The sequence below is a fragment of the Dryas octopetala genome, chromosome 2, assembly GCF_963921425.1.
Source record: "Dryas octopetala chromosome 2, drDryOcto1.1, whole genome shotgun sequence".
Lineage (NCBI taxonomy): Eukaryota > Viridiplantae > Streptophyta > Magnoliopsida > Rosales > Rosaceae > Dryas > Dryas octopetala.
The window spans coordinates 6,681,585-6,703,849 of NC_141367.1; the positions used below are offsets into that span (position 1 = coordinate 6,681,585).

At 38.0% G+C, this 22,265-nt stretch overlaps 2 protein-coding genes and 1 pseudogene across 3 annotated transcripts; all 3 read left to right on the forward strand.

Annotated features, from left to right (window-relative positions):
* The first annotated feature begins 799 nt into the window (after window positions 1-799).
* On the forward strand, window positions 800-10,201 carry LOC147292787 (putative wall-associated receptor kinase-like 16; annotated as a pseudogene).
* Window positions 2,218-8,046, forward strand: LOC147292788 (uncharacterized). The gene is made up of 5 exons (XM_086234490.1): window positions 2,218-3,447; window positions 3,624-3,826; window positions 3,959-4,358; window positions 4,479-5,070; window positions 5,306-8,046. The coding sequence occupies exons 1-5, from the start codon at window positions 2,218-2,220 to the stop codon at window positions 8,044-8,046; spliced, it is 5,166 nt and encodes a 1,721-aa protein (XP_086090616.1).
* Window positions 10,202-15,833: 5,632 nt separating the features above from the next.
* LOC147292789 (large ribosomal subunit protein uL29-like) lies at window positions 15,834-16,980 on the forward strand. Of its 2 annotated transcripts, none has more exons than XM_086233365.1 (3): window positions 15,834-16,070; window positions 16,144-16,299; window positions 16,899-16,980. In XM_086233365.1, the coding sequence occupies exons 1-3, from the start codon at window positions 15,972-15,974 to the stop codon at window positions 16,938-16,940; spliced, it is 297 nt and encodes a 98-aa protein (XP_086089491.1). In that variant the 5' UTR covers window positions 15,834-15,971; the 3' UTR covers window positions 16,941-16,980. The 2 variants fall into 2 exon arrangements, with proteins under 2 accessions (XP_086089491.1, XP_086089492.1); XM_086233366.1 differs by having other exon boundaries at window positions 16,914-16,960.
* The last annotated feature ends 5,285 nt before the right edge of the window (window positions 16,981-22,265 follow it).

Consider the following 22,265-nt stretch of genomic DNA (forward strand, 5'->3'; position numbering starts at 1 on the left):
ATTCAATATTCATTATGTACAGTCACACAAAAACAGATATTAGAGTAGCAGAGCCCACAGAGAGTGAGAGAGAGAGAAAGAGAGAGACGTGTTGCATTTTGTTACGTCCTTGTCTTGCGAGAGCGGATTCCTTACCAGCCTTTTTGGTACCAGACTGATACGCAACTTTGTATCTTAGCCCTTAAATCAATTTAATGGTTTTATAATGCGAGTAATGATGCTGATATTTATTCTCATCTAGATAAAATAATATTTTATTTTTTATCCAATTTTTTAAACCTTTTTTTTTTTTGTGGTTATGTTCCTTTTTTTTTTTTGCCATTATGTTCCTTTTTTTTTTTTTGCCAGGATTGGTTATGTTCCTTAAACAATGTGAACCCAATCTTATTGGCTTTCTGCATTTGACAAAAAACAAAATATTGGCTTCCTGCTTTTTTAGCTCTGGAGCTTCTTCCAGACTTCCACTTCACAACTCCATTAGACTATGATTGCTTCCAGTGCCTTTCATTCAGTCTTTAACTCCCTTCCTATTTTCAAACTCTGAATTAATTTAATCATTCATTATTGAGTTGCACAACAATTTGTCTTATCTAATCTTTTCAAGGTATGTCTCAGTTTTTCAATTATATTTTTCATCACTTACTGAGTTATATTTACTTGATATGATAGGCAAATACATCTAACTCTCCAAAAAATTGATTCATGTTCTGATTTATGTTTTCGTCTTTTGGGGGGGTTTTTTTTTTTGAATGCTTACTACTTGCTCTGCTCTTAGACTTGGAATATTGTAGAGTTAAAAATGAGTAATTCAACAACTACATACATCATTGATAAAGATGATTTGGGTGATTTAGATTGTAAACCAAGATGTGGTATGGAGTTTGATTATGAAGAAATGGCCTACAATTTTTATAATGAATATGGGAGGAAAATGGGGTTTTCCATTAGAAAAGACAACCAAAACAAAAATAGAAGAACAGGTGAAGTCACTTCAAGAGTTTACCTTTGTTGGAAGGAGGGTTTTCAACCTAAAGCTAAGCAAAATCAGATCATTAAAAATCCAAGAGCAGAGACAAGGACATGATGTGGTGCTCAAATGGTTATCAAGTTGAATAGATATAATGGTAAGTATTTTATACATAGTTTTGTGGAACAACACAACCATTCACTTGTGAAACCAGAGTGTGTACATTACTTCCATCTCACAAGGAAATACATGACTCACAAGCTATTCAAATAGATTTAGCAGAAGAATCTAGGATATTGCCTAGTTCTGCATATGAGTTGATGGGAAGACAACCTAGAGGAAGGGAATCTCTTGGATATACAAAAATAGATCAAAAGAACTATCTTCGATCTAAGAGGCAAAAAAAAAATGGCATATGGTGAAGCTGGCAGCTTGTTGAAATATTTTCAAAATCATACGAGCTTTGCCTTACAGGCGTCAACGACTACTCTTGCTCTGGCATTGGATGTTGCCAAACTTCCATCCCCAGCGGACTGCACAATCAAACTGTGAGATTGGGTAGCTACGAAAATCATACCGGGGGTATATGGGGGACTTTAACCCCTGAAGCTACGCCTTCATTGTGCAATAAGGCCAGTTCAATTTCTCCAAAACAAGCTTGAAACAACTGGAGAACATAGAAGAGCTCCCAATGGTTCTTGATTGGGCAATTGGGGATGATCCTTGTGATGCAGCTCGAAAGAGAAAGGATTTTGCATGCAAGGCAAATAGCACGTGTCTCAACCCTGCGAATCGGAATGGTTACATTTGCCAGTGCTTGCCAGGTTACCGAGGAAACCCATATCTAGGTTGTGAAGGTGATCCATATTCTTTATTCATACACACATATTTAATACGTTGTTGAAGCTAGGAAAGGTCAAAATTGGGATTTCGATCACCTCGTAATATGTGTGACATACTGACATTTATATGAGTTTTCCTTTCTTTTCAAATGGTAATGAGTGCGAGAATACTTTTGCACATTTGGCGTATGCATGTATGTAAACATCTCACTATCTCGTGTTGTTGAAAAAAGAGGAAGTACAGAAGACTGAACAAACAAAAAAATTGTGGCCTAAGCTAATATCTCGAGAAAGCTCTGTTCTCTCTCCTAACAAACGTTCTCTTTGTACTCTTTTTGGTGGTATTCTTCTGGTTTGGGGGTGACGTCAACGGAGGAGAGACCCATCTTTTCGGCTCTCCGACCACAAATGGGCGGCGGGGAGCCGGAATTCACCTTGGCTAATTTGGGAGGCTTGGATTTTGTGAATCCTCGTGCTGGAAAGCGAGGTCGATCAGCCGACGACCCAGATTTTGGTTCTTACTCTACCCCTCCTCCGCCACCATCTGGGGTGGCGAAATCGACTCCAAGTTTCATGGATCGTCTTATGAAATCTGTTGAGACTACTATGGGTGCTCGATCTGTTCCGTTGAATGAGTCTGACTTACTTGATGAGGATTGTGTTATTTCTCGTGGATCTAAGGGTCCAAGCATTAGATTCTCTGAGAAGGCGATGGATCGGATGTGCCAACCTTGGCGGCAAGCTCTCATCATCAAACTTTTGGGCAGAAACCATACTTATAATTTCTTGGTGGGTCGTCTAAAGCAGAAATGGGGTCTTAAAAGGGATTTTCAGCTTATTGATCTTGAAAATGGCTATTTTATTGTTAGATTTCAATTGGAAGAAGATCGGCAGTTTGTTTTAACAGGTGGACCTTGGGTCATTGTTGGAAATTATTTGACTATTCAGAATTGGAGGCCTGGGTTTAATCCTTTTACTGACACTGTGACTCATATGGCTGTCTGGATCCGAGTGAGTGGTGCTCAGATGGAATTCTTTAACACTTGGGCTATGAAGAAAGTGGGCAATGCCCTGGGAAAGCTGCTCAAAATTGATATACTCACAAACTCTTGTTCTAGAGGTAAGTTTGCTCGCATTTGTGTTGAGGTTGACCTTACTAAGCCCTTTGAAGCCTATATTGAGATCAATGGAATTTGGTATAACTTGGAATATGAGGGTATGCCTCAAATTTGCTTCCATTGTGGGAGGTATGGTCACAAGCAAGAGGGTTGTGCTTGGAATAAGGCTTCTGAAGCTGAAAATATGGAGGTTGGTGAGGGTGCTGTTAACTCTGGGGATACTACAATTAATAAACCTGTTCCTGAGATGGTTCATGTTAAGTCTCGGGAGGTGGTTGAAGAGCCAATTCATGGTGTTTGGATGCAACCAAAGCATAGGGGAAGAAGTAAAAAGGCTTATGGGACTAGCTTTTCCGGTGGGGATAAGATACAAGTTCAAGGATCTAGGTTTAATGCCTTAAAATCTAAGGAAGCTCAGGAAGCTGTTGAGTCTGTTGTAGGGTCTGTCCCTGCTAACTCCACATTTGGTAAGGACAAACCTGTTTTGGGGAAGAAAGTTTGGTCCCCAAAAAGCAAGAAGGCAATTACTGAAGAGAGACCTCCTCTTCTGATATATCTAATAAGAAGGGTGGGGGAATTGGTGTTTCTCAAAAGGGAGGCGCCTCTGTGAGTGGCACTAAGTCTATTTATTCTGAAGAAGAGGTTCAAAAACTCAGGAAGACCTTAAGTGCTGCTTTCTCTGGTTTTTTGGGGCAGGGTCCTCGAGTGTGTAATCCTATTATCACTGAGGCTTATGCTGGTCCCAACTATGAGGAGAGCATTGTTGTCTTTGGCCATCAACCTCCTGATATTAGGCCTGATAAGGGGATTTGCTCTATGGAAGGTGTCGATATAAGTGACACTAATTTGTCTTATGTCCCTGAATCTCAGGAAATTGGTCATGGAGCTGTTAGAGCTCAGTATGGTGATATGCACATTGACTCTTCTCATCATGAGAAGGGTGGTGTTGTTTCTGTTTGAGGTTTATCCTCTTAGTTTTCTACCTCTCTCTTATTTTTAATGATGATGAATATTATTTGTTGGAATGTTAGAGGGGCTAAGAGGTCTTCTTTCAAGAATTCTTTTCGGGATTTAATCTCTAGTAATAAAGTTGATGTTGCTGCTATTTTTGAGCCTAGGATTAGTGGTTCTAAGGCTCTAGAGGTCATCAAGAGTCTTGGTTTCCCTAATTTTGAGGTAGTTGATGCTCATGGCTTCTCTGGAGGCATTTGGTTATTATGGAGTACCAATGTTGCTCAAGTGGATGTCATTCACTGCATGGATCAAGTTCTCACTGTCTCGTTTTCTGGGCCTGATGGTTCTATGTGGCTTTTTTCAGCTGTGTATGGGAGTCCTTGCATTAGAAAGAGAGCTTTTCTTTGGCAGGTTTTAGATATTATTGCTTCTAATCATAATCTCCCTTGGCTTTTGGCTGGGGATTTTAATGAAATGGTCTGCAGTAGTGAGAAGAATGGAGGTTCTCCCAACTTTCGAGCTGGTGGTTTCAAAGACTGGATTCACAAATGGTAGTGTATTGATCTTGGTTTTGTTGGTCCGTCGTTCACCTGGAAGGGAAGAGATAATGTTGGTAGGCTTGTTTGGGAGAGGCTTGATAGGGCTGTGAGTAATGATTCATGGAGATTGCTTTTTCCTGAAGCTTTTGTCAAGCACCTTCCCAAAACTTCTTCTGACCATTGTCCTATCCTTATTTGTTTAGATAATGGTCATTATGTTGATTCTAGAAATAAGCCTTTTCGTTTTGAAAGCATGTGGTTGTTGCATGAGGGTTTTAAGGACTTTCTTCAATCTGTCTGGGCTGCTCATGATCTCGACTTATTTAACAAACTTTCTGCTGTGACTATTGATCTTAAAAAGTGGAATATGGAGGTCTTTGGTCATCTTTTTCACAGGAAAAAAAGGCTCTTGGCTAGGTTAGGGGGAGTTCAGCTGGCTCTCTGTACTAATGCTTCTTCTTTTCTCCTAAATTTGGAAAGTCGATTGCAAAATGAGTATAATGCAATATTAGATCAAGAGGCTGCTTTTTGGAGGCAAAAGTCAAGAGTAAAATGGCTTCAAGATGGTGATAGAAACACTAGTTTCTTTCACCTCTCCACTGTCATTCGAAGAAGAAGGAATAAAATTGTAGGGCTGCTCAATGCTAATGGTATTTGGGTCACTCATAAGAAAGATTTGCAGGACATTGATGTCTCTCATTTTAAAACCTTTTTTATGGATTCAGATGTTAGTGTTTCTGATATCCAACTCCCTAATTATTTCCCTCTTATCCCTAGTTCTGAGTTGTCTTGCATTAATAAGACTGTTACTGAAGATGAAATTAAATCTAGCCTTTTTTCTATTGGTGCTTTTCTCTCCTCCTGGCCCTGATGGCTTTCCTGCAGGCTTTTATCAGAATCATTGGGAAACTGTTGGGCCTGATATTGTCAATATGGTCTATAACTATTTTAGCACTGGTTCTATCCCTCAAGGTCTTGGTAATACTCTTATTGCCCTTGTCCCCAAGATTTCTGGTCCTCAGTTGATCTCTCAGTTCAGGCCTATCAGTTTATGCAATACTTTATATAAAGTGGTCACTAAGATTGTGGTGAGTAGGCTTAGACCTCTTATGCAAAAATGGATCAGCCCCTGCCAGGTTAGTTTCATCCCTGGAAGACAGATAACAGACAATATTTTTACAGCTCAAGAAGTCCTCCACACTTTCAGAAGTTGCAAGGCTAAGAGAGGTTTTCTAGCTTGGAAGATTGATCTTGCCAAGGCTTATGATAGGCTCAAATGGTCTTTCATTCAAGAGACTTTATTAGAGGTTGGTGTTTCTGGTAACCTTTTAAATCTCATAATGGATTGTGTTGCTAAAGTTGATTATCAATTAATTGTTAATGGTGAGTTAACTAGTGCCTTTCAGCTTGAGCGAGGGATTAGACAAGGTGATCCCCTTTCACCTTATCTTTTCGTTCTTTGTGTTGGAAAGCTTAGTCATCTCATTATGGATTCTGTTGGCAGAGGGGAATGGAAGCCTGTGCATGTTTGTAGAAATGGTCCAGCTATTTCTCATTTGTGTTTTGCAGATGATATTATCCTTTTCTCTGAGGCTTCAATGAGGCAAGCTAATGTTATTAAAAGATGTTTGGATCAGTTTTGTTCCATCTCTGGTCAACAAATCAGTTTTGAGAAGTCTAGATTGTTCTATTCTCCTAATACTCCTGTTGGTCTCGCTAAAGCTATTAGCTCTCATTGTGGCAGTCCCTTGACTAAGGATTTGGGTCGTTACTTAGGAGTGCCTCTTATTCACTCCAGAATTACCAAATTCACCTATAAGGAAATTGTTGAGAAAGTGCAGTCAAGGCTTGCTTCTTGGAAGATTAATAACTTATCTCTTGCTGGGAGGGTTACTTTAATTCAATCTGTTTCTTCTTCTATTCCTATCTATGCTATGCAATCGGTTAAGCTTCCTGTTTCAATTTGTGATAATATTGATAAATTGAATAAAAGATTCTTGTGGGGTTCTACGGATTCTAAGCGGAAGGTTCATTTAGTGAAGTGGAGTCAAGTTTGTCTTCCTAAAGCTATGGGTGGGCTGGGTTTAAAAAGAATGAGATTGATGAACACTGCTTTACTCGCTAAGCCTGGTTGGAGGATCCTTCAAAATGATGATGGTTTGTGGGCTAGAACTGTCTCAGCTAAGTATTTGCAAGGTAATAATTTGGCTATCCTCCATGAGCATAAGCCTGCTCCTTCTTCTTCTTCTTCTTGGAAGGGAATGCTTGTTGGGGCCTCTCTCCTAAAGAAGGGTTTGTTTTACAGGATTGGTTCAAGTACGCACACTTTATTTTGGCATGATAATTGGACTGGTTTTGGAAAATTACATGTTCATGCGTTAATTCCTCTTGACTCTGTTCATTCTGAGGCTAAGGTGGTTGATTTTGCTGTGAATCAGAGTTGGGATATTCCTAAGCTTAGAATTTTTCTGCCTGAGGACTTGGTTCAAAAGATTGTTGCCATTCCTTTTTGCACTTCTGAGAGTTATGATGACAGATGGATTTGGGGAAGTTCTTCTAATGGCATTTTCTCTGTCAAATCTGCTTATCATATTGGTCTTGGGGATGATGGTTATGAGAACTGGCAATGGTCTTTCATCTGGAAGCTTGTTGTTCCTCCCAAAATTAAAACTTTTTTGTGGTTGCTTTGTTTAGGTAAGCTTTTGGTCAATGAGCAGAGGTGGAAAAGAGGTTTTTGCCCCATCCCTGCTTGCAATTTTTGTGGTGCTTCTATGGAATCCATTTCTCATGTCTTTAGGGATTGCAGCAGGGCTAATTTGGTTTGGAGAAGCCTTTGGATGCCCATTCATATTTTGGATTCCCCTGGCATTGAGTTTTCTAATTGGTTAAAGATCAACTTGATTTCCAAGAAAGTCTCCTATGGTGGGGCTGCTTGGAATGTGATTTTCTGTTTTGGTTGCTGGTTTCTTTGGTTTTGGAGGAATAAAAGGATTTTTGAGCCTGATTTCTCCTTCCCTGGTCAACCTGAAGTTTGCATTAGGACTGCTGCTCTTGAGTGGTACAATGCTAATTTTGCTTCTGCTCCTCAAAAGTTTAATTCTCAGTTGATGCTTTCTTGGACCCCTCCTCCTGTTGAGTGGATTAAACTGAATGTTGATGGGAGTAAAAGTGGGCCTCTTGGTTCAATTAGTGCTGGGGGTGTTCTTAGAGATTGCAATGGTTGTTGGGTTTCAGGTTTTGCTGCCAACCTTGGTAGAGGTGAGATTTTATCTGCTGAATTATGGGGATTATTTCATGGTCTTTGCTTGGCTTGGAATAGTGGTTATAGACATCTTCTTGTTGAGATGGATTCTGCTTGTGGCGTCCATTTGGTGCTTCATAATGATTGTATAAATCACCCTCTTGGCTCCTTGATTGCTTCCTGCCAAGATCTCCTCAAAAGGGACTGGACTTGCTGCTTATCTCATATCTACAGGGAAAGAAACTATGTTGCTGATAGTCTTGCTACTTTTGGTCATTCTCTGGACCTGGGTCTGCAAATTTTTAACCATCCCCCTTCTTGGTGTGCTCAGATTATTTTTGAAGATTCTATAGGCTTTTCTCGCAGTCGTTTTGTTCTTAGCTAGTTAGTTTTTGTTTTTTTTTTTCTCTGGGCCTTTGGCCCTCCCTCCTACCAAAAAAAAATGAGTGCGAGAATACAAACCCCTACCCCTGCGATCCTGGGTTGACGTGCCAAAATATACTTGGAAGTTATTCTTGTAATTGTGACCATGGTTACAAAAAAAACAAAGGTTACACAGAGGACGGCAAGAATGGAACCAGGTGTATCAAAGACAACAATAATATCCTGCTTATCACTTCATTGGGTATGCATTATTTACATATATATTAATTAACATGCATTTATTTATGATCATAGTCTTTTTTTTTTTTTTTTTAATTCGGGAAGAGACTTGGAGAGGAATCAAACTTAAGTGTAGTATTCTACAGTCCTTCTAATTGGGCTATCCCTAGTCTAAATTTCTTTTACACATATACTAATGCACCCAAACTCTTCTTTTTGAGGGTTAGCTAGGCACCCAAACTTATTTGACTTGAGCTACCTTTGGATAAATAATAAAAAAAATAATCTAACCTACAGTTCTCCTAAGTTTTTTCTTTAAGAAAAAAGAAAGAGAAAAATAATTTTTAGTCAAGGCTTGTTTCTTTTTCAGTCATTTGACTATACATTAATATACACATAAACTATCCTTGCAATATTGAAACTTTTCCCCTACGTATACGGTATACATGATCTCTCTGGTTTTCAAGCCTTTTTAGCAAGTTTCGAACGATTGATTAATCTAACTAAATGTAAAATGGATAAATATTTTTTCATTGTGATATAGAGAATCATACTTGTTCTCAATAACTATTACTTTGTCAAGAAAATCTTTGTGCTAAAACAGAACAAGCTAGATAACTAAAACAAGGTGTTTTAATACACTATATGCCTATTCTTTTCCCAATCTATCTCTAACATTCTATCCCCAGTAGAATATACATAAATAAATTTTAAAATAAAATTTGGTAGTTAATTTTTTCAATTATGTATAGGTGTCAGTGTAGGCTTCTTGGTTTTACTGGTTGGAATTTCATGGATATATTGGGGATTGAAGAAAAGAAAGTTCATGAACTCAAAGAAAAGTACTTCACAGAAAATGGTGGCTTATTGTTAAAACAACAACTTGCTAGTTGCAGAGGTTCTGTGGAGACAATAAAAATCTTTGCTGCAAAAGAACTTAAGAAGGCTACAAACAATTACCATGAAAGTAGAGTCCTTGGTGAAGGAGGCTATGGAACAGTTTACAAAGGAATATTACCAGATAACAAAGTGGTTGCTATAAAGAAGTCCAAAATTGGTGCCCCAACTTAGAATAATCAGTTTGTTAATGAGGTGATTCTTTTCTCACAAATCAACCATAGAAATGTTGTGAGGCTATTAGGCTGTTGTTTAGAGATAGAGGTGCCTTTTCTAGTCTACGAGTTCATTACCCGTGGCACTCTTTTTGAGCATGTCCATAACAAAAAAGGCAAAGGATCATCATCACTTTCATGGGAATTACGGCTGAAGATAGCATCAGAAACTGCAGGAGCATTGGCATACTTACACTCCTCCATTTCCATACCAATCATACACCGAGATGTGAAAGTAACAAACATACTATTAGATGAGAATTTCACTGCAAAAGTGTCAGACTTTGGAGCTTCACGGTTAATTCCTGCAGATCAAAATGAACTATCAACTTTGGTGCAAGGGACACTCGGATACTTAGATCCTGAATATCTTCAGTCCAACACTCTTACAGAGAAAAGTGACGTTTACAGCTTTGGAGTTGTCCTTGTGGAGCTACTAACAAGCAAAGTGGCACTTTCATTTGATAGGCCTGAGGCAGAGAGAAACCTAGTGAACTTCTTTGTTCGTTCAATGGAAGAGGATTGCTTGATTCAAATTCTTGATGAAAACATAGTGAATGAGGGAAATATTGAGACAGTACAACAAGTGGCCAATCTCGCGAAAAGATGTTTGAGGGTAAAAGGGGAGGAATGCCTAGCATGAAAGAAGTGGCGATGGAGCTAGAGGGAATCAGAATTATGACAAAGCATCCATGGGGGGGACAAGCTGATTGCTGTGGAGAAGAGGTAGAATACTTGCTTGGGTCAACTAATTCAGAGGCTTGCATTGTCAATGTTGGAGGTGATGGTGGTTCTACTGGTACAAGTAGAGGGGACCTTCTATAATGACGGCAGGCATACAATGCCTCCATATCAAAAAAAAAAAAAAAATAGATAACCTGCTGAACTAGTAAACAAGTTTTACCATTTTTTTGATGCATCTCTCAAGATAATGGTAACTCTTGATCAAGATGTGATAACTTACTATATTCTTGATCAAAGTTACCATTTTCTTGAACCAAACATCAAGAAAATGGTAACCAAAACCTTGCCTCAAACCAAGTTACCACTTTTTTGATCGTTCGATCAAGAAAATGGTAACTTGGTTCAAGAATGTGGTAACCAAGCCCAATCATAGCCAAAATTACCATTTTTTTGATTTTTTTCCTCAAGAAATGGTTACTTGTTCTCAAGAAATGGTAAGTTACCATTTTCTTGATCAAAGTTACCATTTTCTTGAACCAAACATCAAGAAAATGGTAACAAATCAGTGGGGCAAAAAACGTTACCACTTTCTTGATCGTTCGATCAAGAAAATGGTAACTTGGTTCAAGATTGTGGTAACCAAGCCCAAATGGTTACTTGTTCTCAAGAAATGGTAAGTTACCATTTTCTTGATCAAAGTTACCATTTTCTTGAACCAAACATCAAGAAAATGGTAACAAATCAGTGGGACAAAAAACGTTACCACTTTCTTGATCGTTCGATCAAGAAAATGGTAACTTGGTTCAAGATTGTGGTAACCAAGCCCAATTTTGACCAAAGTTACCATTTTCTTGATTTTTTTCCTCAAGAAATGGTAACTTTTTCTCAAGAAATGGTAAGTTACTATTTTCTTGATCCAAATTACCATTTTCTTGAACCAATCCTCAAGAAAATGGTAACCAAATCAGTGGGGCAAAAAACGTTACCACTTTCTTGATCATTCGATCAAGAAAATGGTAACTTGGTTCAAGAATGTGGTAACGAAGCCCAATCTTGACCAAAGTTACCATTTTCTTGATTTTTTTCCTCAAAAAATGGTAACTTTTTCTCAAGAAATGGTAAGTTACCATTTTCTTGTTCCAAATTACCATTTTCTTGAACCAATCCTCAAGAAAATGGTAACCAAATCAGTGGGGCAAAAAACGTTACCACTTTCTTGATCATTTGATCAAGAAAATGGTAACTTGGTTCAAGAATGTGATAACGAAGCCCAATCTTGACCAAAGTTACCATTTTCTTAATTTTTTTCCTAAAAAAATGGTAACTTTTTCTCAAGAAATGGTAAGTTACCATTTTCTTGAACCAATCCTCAAGAAAATAGTAACCAAATCAGCCAAGCAAAAAACGTTACCACTTTCTTGATTGTTCGATCAAGAAAATGGTAACTTCGATCAAGAAAGTGGTAACCAAGCCCAACCTTGACAAAAGTTACCATTTTCTTGATTTTTTTTTTCAAGAAATGGTAACTTTTTCTCAAGAAATGGTAAGTTACCATTTTCTTGATCCAAGTTACCATTTTCTTGAACCAATCCTCAAGAAATGTGTAAGCAAATCAGTGGGGCAAAAAATGTTACCACTTTCTTGATCGTTTGATCAAGAAAATGGTAACTTCGATCAAGAAAGTGGTAACCAAGCCCAACCTTGACCAAAGTTACCATTTTCTTGATTTTTTTTCTCAAGAAATGGTAACTTTTTGTCAAAAATTGTAAGTTACCATTTTGTTGATCCAAGTTACCATTTTCTTGAACCAAACATCAAGAGAATGGTAACTTCATCACTGGGCCAAAAATCGTTTCGCACTGCAACTGTGTATAGACAAAAGGGCAATTGCATTCTCAGACTACTAAATACAAGCTCCTGTTTGACAATCAGGTGTTGACATGCAATCCAAAATTCTGAACAAAATTGCTTCTATAGTTATATACCAAGTTACCAACTATGAATTATAGTCTTAAGGTATAGGGTATTGGGTAAGTTATATGATTTAAAATAAAAAAAAAACACAATAGGATTTATATAATATAGGGTTTAAGTTTAAGTTTCTAATTTGACCAAAACCCAAACTACTCATATTTATACATTTAGATAGTAACTGTGGTTCCTACTAATATATTTTGGCGGAAGCCTTTTAGCTCATTTCTCTTACAATTTGATTCCCTACATGTACTTAACTTTTTCGTGGAGATGTGAGTTTGTCTAGTTTCATAAAGACTATAAATTTAATTGATCCCCTTGTAATAGTTTTGACTTAATAAACAAGCAATGTTAGAATCAAGCATTTACATGTTGCTGAATATCACTGGGCCAAAAAAACGTTTTGCACTGCAACTGTGTATACACGAAAAGACAATTGCATTCTCAGAGTGCTAAATACAAGCTCCTATTTGACAATCAGGTTTTGACATGCAATCCAAAATTACACAGTTTGACTAGTCTGGAAACGCGCCAGAGGCAGCATCTGTTGAAGAATCTGCCTCCTTCTTGGACACATGGAACTCTGCATGGGATTGAATGATAGGTCTACTGCATCCTCGTGCACAACTGGGGTTCCTATAAGGCATATTATTACAGAGGCAAGCCCCTGCCCATGACATTATGTTTTTCAACATCTCTTCTTAAATGAATGTATTTGTCTAGTCTGACATACCCAATTATCATATGCTAGTTTAAATTGGAGTGCCTGAATATTTACTAACGAACATGAACTTATTAACGTCTCAATAACTTAATTGTCATAATTTTCAGGATGCACACCGATACGTCATTTATTTACCAAACAATGCAGCCACGTATTCATATATACACAGTCACATTACTCACATCCATAAACAACAAAACGAACAAAATGCATAAAATAAAATGGCCAAGCATACACTTCATCCATAGTACTTAGATTGAGTCTTAGTACAACAATAACCAAGCAGATACCCAAGAAGCAATTCTCACAACATGAAAACTGCAAAATTAATCAAGAGTAACAGCAATCTTCCTGATTGTAGCCTGCCAAGTTTAGTGACGTCACAACCAGTTTTGCACATTATAATTACATTTGTTAATATGGGAAGTAAATGTCATCAGGATCAGGTGACCACGATGAGTCAAATGGCCACCATGGACGCCAATTGGCAGGGGTACAGTCTGGCGATGACTCTGAATGATAGTCATTCCCAGGTTCTTCATCCACCAAATCCAAGGGTCTGGACTGTTGAGATAAATCAGGGGCAGCTGACCCTTGTGATGAATCCACGACATTTGACACTCTGGTATCTTTGGGTGGTTGTTATGCCGAAACATTGGTGAATCCACAGTTCTTGTACTCATCTACCCATATCCAGCCATGGCAGTCAGCCTTACCCTAATACAAAACACATGCATTATGACATTTCAATGTTTTTGTTTCACAAATGGTCGGCCAAACTTAACAAAAACGTTCACTTACATTAGTCCCTTTGCATCCCACGGTTAGGCGTTGATTACCTTCAAAATTGGCAATATATTGCATCGAACCATTGTTGTCATAGTACAAAAACATGACTTTAATTTCTGAACTTGAGCTATTTAGACATCAATGCATTAGTAGATTTATTTCCTATTACAGTGAAATTGAAAAACAACAACAAAAAATACCAAGACGTTAATTTCTCTTACCTTCACAACTTTTGACACCATCACCTTTAAACCCAGCAGGACACTTGTATTTGACCTCTCCATCATCATGTTTAGAGAAATAATAGGAATTAAAATAAATATATTTTCCAAGAGCAGAATGTTTTATTTTGTTTTTTTTTTTTTAAAGGGAACACATAAAGATCACTTACCGTACAAGCAGAATATGCATGTCCATCTTGAGCTTCATGCCAACCACCTCCATTATTTACCTTGCACCTCCCAGGCCCACTCGCTGGAAGCCAATGGTAATATTAATATATTGCAATACAATGTGCAACAAAAGGAAAACTTTTGCAAAGTGGAAGTATTCTAGCTATAATTTGATTAACATGAAGAAGAATATAAGAACTGAAATTTCAGTGCAGATTTCCATTGATCTGTAACCCATACATATTTATTTTTAGAACTAAGTCTGCAATATCTAGATATAAACAACTAGGATCATTAAATCTTGATCAAACCTTTTGAGCAACTTGAATGCAAAACCAGGAGCATTAAAAAAATCCACAATTTTTTTTAACCACACTTTTGCCTTCTCTATTTAATTTTCATGTCTTTTTTGACATAAACAAAAAATATATAGTTTTTTTGTTTTACCTTCACAGCTAGTGTAACAGTCTCCTTTGAACTGCACACCATCAACTAGGGGGCACTCACATACCCTCCCACGAAATGTATCCTGAGTGTGCGAGCCGAAGTCCCAAAGAACAGGAGTTAAAATACATGATTTTCTATTTGTCAAAAAGCATGTGATGAGCTATAGTAAGTTATGATCTATACCTTGCAGGCTGTGAGGTTGGCTACTTTATTTTGCCAGCAACCACCATTGTTATCCAAGCACGCATTCGTCTCTGTTTGTACCCAAAAATGACACTTGGGTTATTATTGGCCATTTTTCATATTGGCCATTTCTCATATTGGCCATTTTTCATATTGGTCATTTTTCATATTGGCCATTTTTCTTGTTGACCATTTTTCATATTGGCCATTTTCGTGTAGTGGCTAAGAATATTTTCTTGGCCCATATACTCTTATTTGGTGGCTAACTTACTTTGGGGCCAATGGGTGTTTTAACTCACTCCTCTTTAAATTGTGGTTTAAGGGCCAATAATTGTTTAAGACTACTAGCCAATATGGCCCACGACCCAAAAGAAATTTTTAAGGCCAGTAATGAGACTATAAAATAGATAAACCCGTCTCAATAAAGGGGCCGGTAGAGATTTCCACGGCCCATCACTACAAGAAAAACTGTAATAGACATCACTTCTTTAATATCAGTTTTTACATTAACCGATATTATAGAGTTTTAGATATCAGTTAATTTTTTAAGTGATATCTAAACTCATTCACATATCACCAATTTTTGTTTCCGATATCTAAATTTTGCAATTTGGATTAAGATTTTTTTAAAATCGATATGTAAGCCACACCATCTGATATCTATACTTCACCTAAAAAAAAACACGGAGAATTTTTCCCCAACTTAAGTTCCCAACCCCAGCCCAGTCACGATATCCCTCACAAAACACACATTCCCATCGCGCTCTCTTCTCTCTCACCCTCGCTCACACTCACTCAGTCTGTCTCTCTCACTCGATCCTTCTCTCTCGTTCTCATTCTCAGTCGGCCCCCAAATCTTCATCTCCCCATCCTCTCTCTTTCTCTGCACTTCGCTTGTTGAAATCGACGATGAACAGATTCCGGTGATCTGTGAGCTGGGAGGGTGGGGGGGTGGGTTTCGGGGGGGTGGGTTTTCGGGGGGAATTAAGGTGGGTTTCGGGGGGGGGGGGTGGCTTTTGGTGGGGGTGGCTTTTCGGTGATCCGTGAGCTGAGAGGGTGGGGGGGTGGGTTTCGGGGGGGGGGGGGGGATGGGTTTTCGGTGGGAATTAAGGTGGGTTTCAGGGGGGTGGCTTTTCGGTGATCGGTGAGCTGGGAGGGTGGGGGGGTGGGTTTCTGTGGGGGTGGGTTTTCGGGGGAGGGTGGGTTTCAGGGGGGGGGGGGGAGGGGGGGAGTGGGTTTTCGGTGGGAATTAAGGTGGGTTTTTCCAACTTCCCAAGTAGTATTTTCTATCCCCGTTCACTAAGCAGGGGAAGATTTGAAGAACTTTGGTCTGATTTATCTTATTTTAGCAGGAAGAATTCGCCCATATCCTTAACTCTAGCTCAGATCTGATTTCTATTTCATGTTCTTCCGTTCTGTTCTCCAGCCCGATCTGAAAGCAGAGCTCGCTTTTCTCCGAGTAGCCAAGGTCACCGGAGGAGCCCAAAAAGCTCTCCAAAATGTACCCATCTCTTTCTCCCTCAATAATTTTTATTTTATTTTTCACAGTATTTATTGTGTTTTTGTGATTTCAGCAAGGTCGTGAGGCTTTCAATATTGAGGTGTTGACAGTGATTTCCCAGAAGCAAAAAGATGCTCTTAGAGAAGTTTACAAGAACAAGAAGTTCTTTCCTCTTAATTTGCGTCCAAAGAAAACCAGGGCCTTCAGGAGGCGACTGACCAAGCACCAGGTACTACTAATCTTCATTCTCAGTCAACCCCATTTCATATTTACCTATACAGTCATTTTGGAAGTTTCCCATAGATTGAGAATTACAGTAAAATGGGAAACATGATGAGGCTGCTTTTGTTATGCTTTTATTTAACTTGAATATGACAAGGAGATGGGCTATGTAATCATCATTCTATTACTTGAATATGTATGCTGATTATGTTACATTAGCTTATCCAATCCTATTTTTATGAGAAATGTTGGTTGAGCAAAGATGTGTTGGTATATCCCTGAATATGTAATCATCAGATTGTAGTAGCTGAATTATGTTAATGAAAGAGCTAAGATGTGTTGGCATATCCCAAGATGTCCTTTCCTTTTAATTTCATGGATTGTATCCAATCAAGTACTAGGATCTAGAAGCAATTTTTGCAGAAATGTTTTAGATGTGTATTCAAATTATTAAATGCATGTTGTGACAATCTATCAGCAAGGCTTTGAAATATTTGGGACTTAATTAATAGATATATATATATATATATGATAAATCAGAGACACTAGCTGAGTATGTGTGCATGGCAGCTTAATAATATTATTGTTGAGAATGTTTTGAAACAGGGTTATGGTCTGCAGCTGAAGAATCGGAGCATCTGCAGATAATTAATCAAGGCATGAAGGATCTTGTACCAATAGAAGCAGGTACATTTTGAGCAGCCTCCATGTATAGCAGTTATCTTCTTATTTGTTATTATCTTTTCTAAATAATAAGTAGTTAACTAGGTAGTAAGTAGTTAACTAGTTAACTAGTTAAGAGGTTTTTCTAAATATAGGTTTTTCAACCAGTCAAAGTATCTCTTTTCTTCTTTATTGGTCTTTGTACATTAAGTAAAGCACATGCCACCTCTCTAGCCAATTCTTCCTTTATATTGGTTTGGAAAATCTAATGTCATGCTTGAGTTTCTTGTTCTTAGTTGTTATACTTATAAAGCAGCTGATGGTTCATTGATAGGGGACATACATCTTTACTTGGTAAGGGTCAGCATTTCGAATTGATTCCATTTGGGAGTGCTGCAGCATTCACCTACTGTGAACAATTCAGAATTTGGATGGTTCACTCCTCAAAAAATATATGCTTTAAATTAGACTTGTTAAAATAGAAGGTTGGTTTTATGTCATGCACTAATTTAAAGCTTCAGTACTGATGGATAATACTCTGTGTCTTTAGTCTAATTTCTATTTTGGCATCTTACTCTTACTCTGATTTAAAGCTTCAAATGGGTGTTGTTTTTGAGTATGCTGGTAAATTATTGTCTAATTTCTATTTTGGCATCCAGAGAGGTAGGTTTGAAGAGCTTTTGTGCATTCGATCGAGTGTAACCTCGTGAATTCGAGTGTATAATGCAATTCCTGCTTTTCTGCATGTTTTGATTTTGACACATTTTGATCCCAGTTTTGGTATTCACTTACTTTCAGTTATAATCACTACTGGCTAGGCATGATTTTACTGAGGAAGCAATGTCAAATGGTGACTCACAAGGCAGGTCATGTGGCATCAATTTTAACCAAAAATGAGGTGACCAGCCATAATGCCAGCCATAATGCTTGGGTGGAAATCCAGTAGGTAAAAACAGAGCCAAAGGGGGTCCCAACTGATTTGAAATTTTGAAATTTCGTCTTAACAATTGATAAGAAAACTGGTCCAAACTACAGACAAGAATTTAGTCCCTTAGTGCAGAAGCTAAAAAAAACTAGGATTGTAGAAACCAAAACAGCAACATAGGTCATACATTGTTTTAAAGAGCCATCTTAACTTCAATCACTTTGAAATTAGGCTCTAGTATGCTTTCTATTAATAACTTGCTGTGCTTTTTACAAGTCATGTATAGTAAATTATTCTTCAATTCTTGTAGCTGTGGAGGACAATAATGCTGAGACCATTTAAGCTTGTCACTGTGTTTCTTCATGAGGCGAGCCATGCTATTGCTTGTAAACTTACATGTGGTCATGTAAGCAGCTCTGTTCTTTCTTACTTTCATCTAAAATTCGTAATGCTACATTGATTGCCTGGCTGACTCTAGAATAGTATTCTTGAACTGTTTGTAGTATAATTTTTGTGATTGATAATTCAGGTGACGAAATAGGTCACTTGCTTCCTATAATAATTCTCTTCCATATATACATATAATATATATATATAACAGTAGAATCATAATCTGTACATGGCATGGTGCCTATTTGCTACTGGTAAAAAGTATTACGGTGCACTTTATTGTATTTTATTAACGAAATAGGAGGACATTGGTAAGTCTTTGTTGCTCATATTTGATAAGTTGCATTTATTTAAGGCAGGTAATGATACAGATTAGTTTGCAGGTGGAAGGGATTCAAGTTCATGCTGATGAAGGTGGAACCACACAAACCCGTGGTGGTGTATACTGGTTAATTTGCCAGCTGGATGTAATTTCATTGTATCTCTTGACCATGTTTTATTTTATCTTTCTAAATTTACAACTTAAGTTTTTGGGTTTTATATGATTTATCTCTGTCTGGATCCCAAATGTAGGCCATCTGAAAGCCATCTGAATCATATATATGTGTAGCCATCTAAATTCAATACTTGATGCAATCTTATTAATGCTTTTGGCCTATATTTTCTTAATGCCCTTTGGAATTCTTGCTGAATGCACTTTTCAATACTTTGGGATCCTTGCTGCCATCTTATTAATTAATGCACTTTTCTTTCTTGTTTTCAGTGGAGTAACCTGAAGAACAAGAGGAGCAGTTACACACATGAATAAATAGATAAAGTCCGGGTTGAATGGGGAGATTATGTTTCCATGAATTTTATTTAGACTAACATGCATATTTTTGGTACCTTTTTGAGCATTTTGTTGTAGATATGAAGATATATACTAGCTAGTTCAGATTCAAATCTTTTGTATAGGCAGAATTTAGGCCTAGCTGAATTGCACTGTCATGCCTTCATTATTTTTGTACATGTTGGCATGTGTTTAATTAGGATCTAGCTAGCTAGAGATGAATTTTGTGAAGGTTATGGAGATAGGATAGTGATTTTGAGGTATACATGATGAGGGCTATCCATCTTTTTATATGGATTTGTAATCTTATTTTGTTAACTTCATTACTGAGTTTGGATGTTGGATTCATTTATATGAATGGAAGAATTTAAGTTGGATTACTTTAGAAGCTTAGTAATTGTTGCGTGGATGCATATTTACCAATTAATTTTTATCCATATTAGAAGCCTATTGTATATCAGATTATGTAAAAATGCAACGATAAGGAATGATGTTTTAACATCATTTAAAAAACAAAAAACCGATATGTAAAGGATACTTTTATATCAGATTTCAAGTACAAAATCGATATGTTATGCACCTTTTATATCAGATTTTAAGTACCAAACCGATATGTGATACACCATTTATATCCAATTTTAATTACAAAACTGATATGCTATACTCATTTTATATCTGATTTTAAGTACCAAGACGATATTGAATACATTTTTTATATCGGTTTCAAAATTACTAATGATATCATAAATATCTTACATATCGGAATGAAGTTTTTAAGATATCAGAAATGATTAATATCTGATAACGATGATGGTATATCATATCAGATTATCAAACAAATACGATATCTAATATAATATATACATCAGTGTATAACCGATATGTAATATGGGAGAATAGATATCGGCACTCAATATATCGGTTGGAAACCTAAATAGATATCGGTTTATCACTGATATATATTAAGGTTTTTCTTGTAGTGCATTCGCATAATCAACTCCGAAAAATGAGTCCAAAATTGCTAGAAAGCCAAATCAAGCAATGAGTCCAACTTTGGAAATGATTCGGAAAGTTTTGCGAATAAGTCACCTAGATGGACAAGGACTCAATACGATAAAGTAAAGGAATCCTACTATGGAAAGAATTTCAATCCTCATCAATAACAAAACTTGGCCGCCAAGAAGAAATCTCAGAAGTTCGAGTCCTACTAGGAGAAGGAAGATGATTTCGGGCCAGGAAATGGCCCATTATCTAGGGTTGTATCCTAGTACCCTTATAAATAGAGGCATTCGAGAGAAGAGAAAGACACACATTCAGCATCCAATACACACAGATACTCAAATCTCAAGAATCTCTCAAAGTTCTTTTGCTTTCAATTTCTTTTTAGTTGCTACCATTCGAGTTGCTTTTAGGTTTCTCATAACTTTAGTCTCAAGATCATTAGGTTTGTAGCTCTGCCATTGCCTTCACAAGGATTGTGGTATCGATTTATTTTATGCACTTTAGTTTCATGCAATTGGATCGTTTCTATTTTAATTCATGTTCAAGTTCTTCATTCAATACATAGATGTTTATTTTGTTCGTTGTTCTTTTTAATATTGAAGTTGATTTAGTTGGCAATAATAGCATTGAGTTTCAGTATAATTTTATCGTCCATAGTTTCTTTTATCTTTTTGGCCAATTTCATCATTGCATTCACGAATTCAACAATACTGTTCTAAAGAGGCCGAGACGCGACTCGGACTCTGATTCCGACTAAAGCCTTGTCCCCGAGGCTAGAAAAGAATCTAGGCCAAGAGTGGTTCCTACCTTGGCCGCACAATCGTTAGATTGGATTTCAGATTTAGGCGCAAAACCTCAACATTACCATCCCAATTTCTATTGTGGCCTAGTTTGAGGCCCAATAGTGGCACGCCCCGCACAATCACATCCAAACGGACCAAAAATCACTTTTGGCCAACCTTGGCTAAAAAACTAGTGAACATATTTTTGGCACGCCCAGTGGGACCTTATTTGTTGTCTTTACTAACGTTGCATGGTTGCTAATACTCGTGCGTTTCCAAATCGTGATCAGGAGAATCCTTATCGTAACCCGGTTCCTTATCGTGATCCAATGACGAAGAATCAAGCCAACCCAAGCAACCAACCCGCTGGCAAGGCGACCGGTGCTGTGAATCCAAGCAATCATCCCAACCTCGATTCTGGAAAGAAGCCTCAAGTTAGCCAACAAAGCGGGAATGATCACGTTCCGACCTTTGTGGACCATGGAGTGGACCAAAAGAATCAGGATGGATCATATGATGAAGTTACAATTGAAGATGTACCGAAGAAAATCGGTCCTCTATTCCAGCCGAATCCGGCTACTATAGAGGATGTCCAACAACTTATCAATTTGGTGAGGGAGGAAAGTCGGGTCACCCAGACTCATCTACAAACTGTGGCCATTCAGGTGAACACTACGTTAGACTGGATTGAACGGACTAATAATGTTATGGCCGACAACATTGCTGGTATGGGTACCCAAATCGGACAACACATTGTCCAAGCTCTTCAAGGGGGTCAGGGCCAGAATCCACCCATGGCCAATCAAGTGCAAATCCCTGAACCCTATAGACCGCCACCTTTGGCAGATCAACCACGAGCTCATTTAGGTTTGGGGGGCAATGGTAACGGCCAGAATAATGGCCGGGCCCAAAACCAATGGGGCAACCATCAAGCGGTCAACAACTTTGCTGGGGGCATTCAGGTCGGACTCGGCCAAGCCCCGGTGGGAATTGATAGGAATATGATCGAGATGGTTGTCCAAGACATGTATGGACCTCTAGCTAGGAGAACAATCCGACCGGTATACCGAAGACCTTACCCTGACTTTGTGGACCAAACGGAATACCTAAGAGGTTTTAGGGTTCCTGATTTTACTTTGTTCTCCGGTCAAGATTATCAATCCTCTATTGAACACATAGGCCGATTCACGGCCCAGTGTGCTGAAGCTGCAAACAATGATAATCTGAAACTTAAGATGTTTCTCAACTCACTCACTGGAGCTGCTTTCACCTGGTATGTTAGTTTGCCGGTCAACTCGGTTCCAAATTGGCAAACTATGGAGCTAATTTTCCATGAACAATTCTATCGCCATGAACCAGAAGTATCGATGGCTGACTTAGCC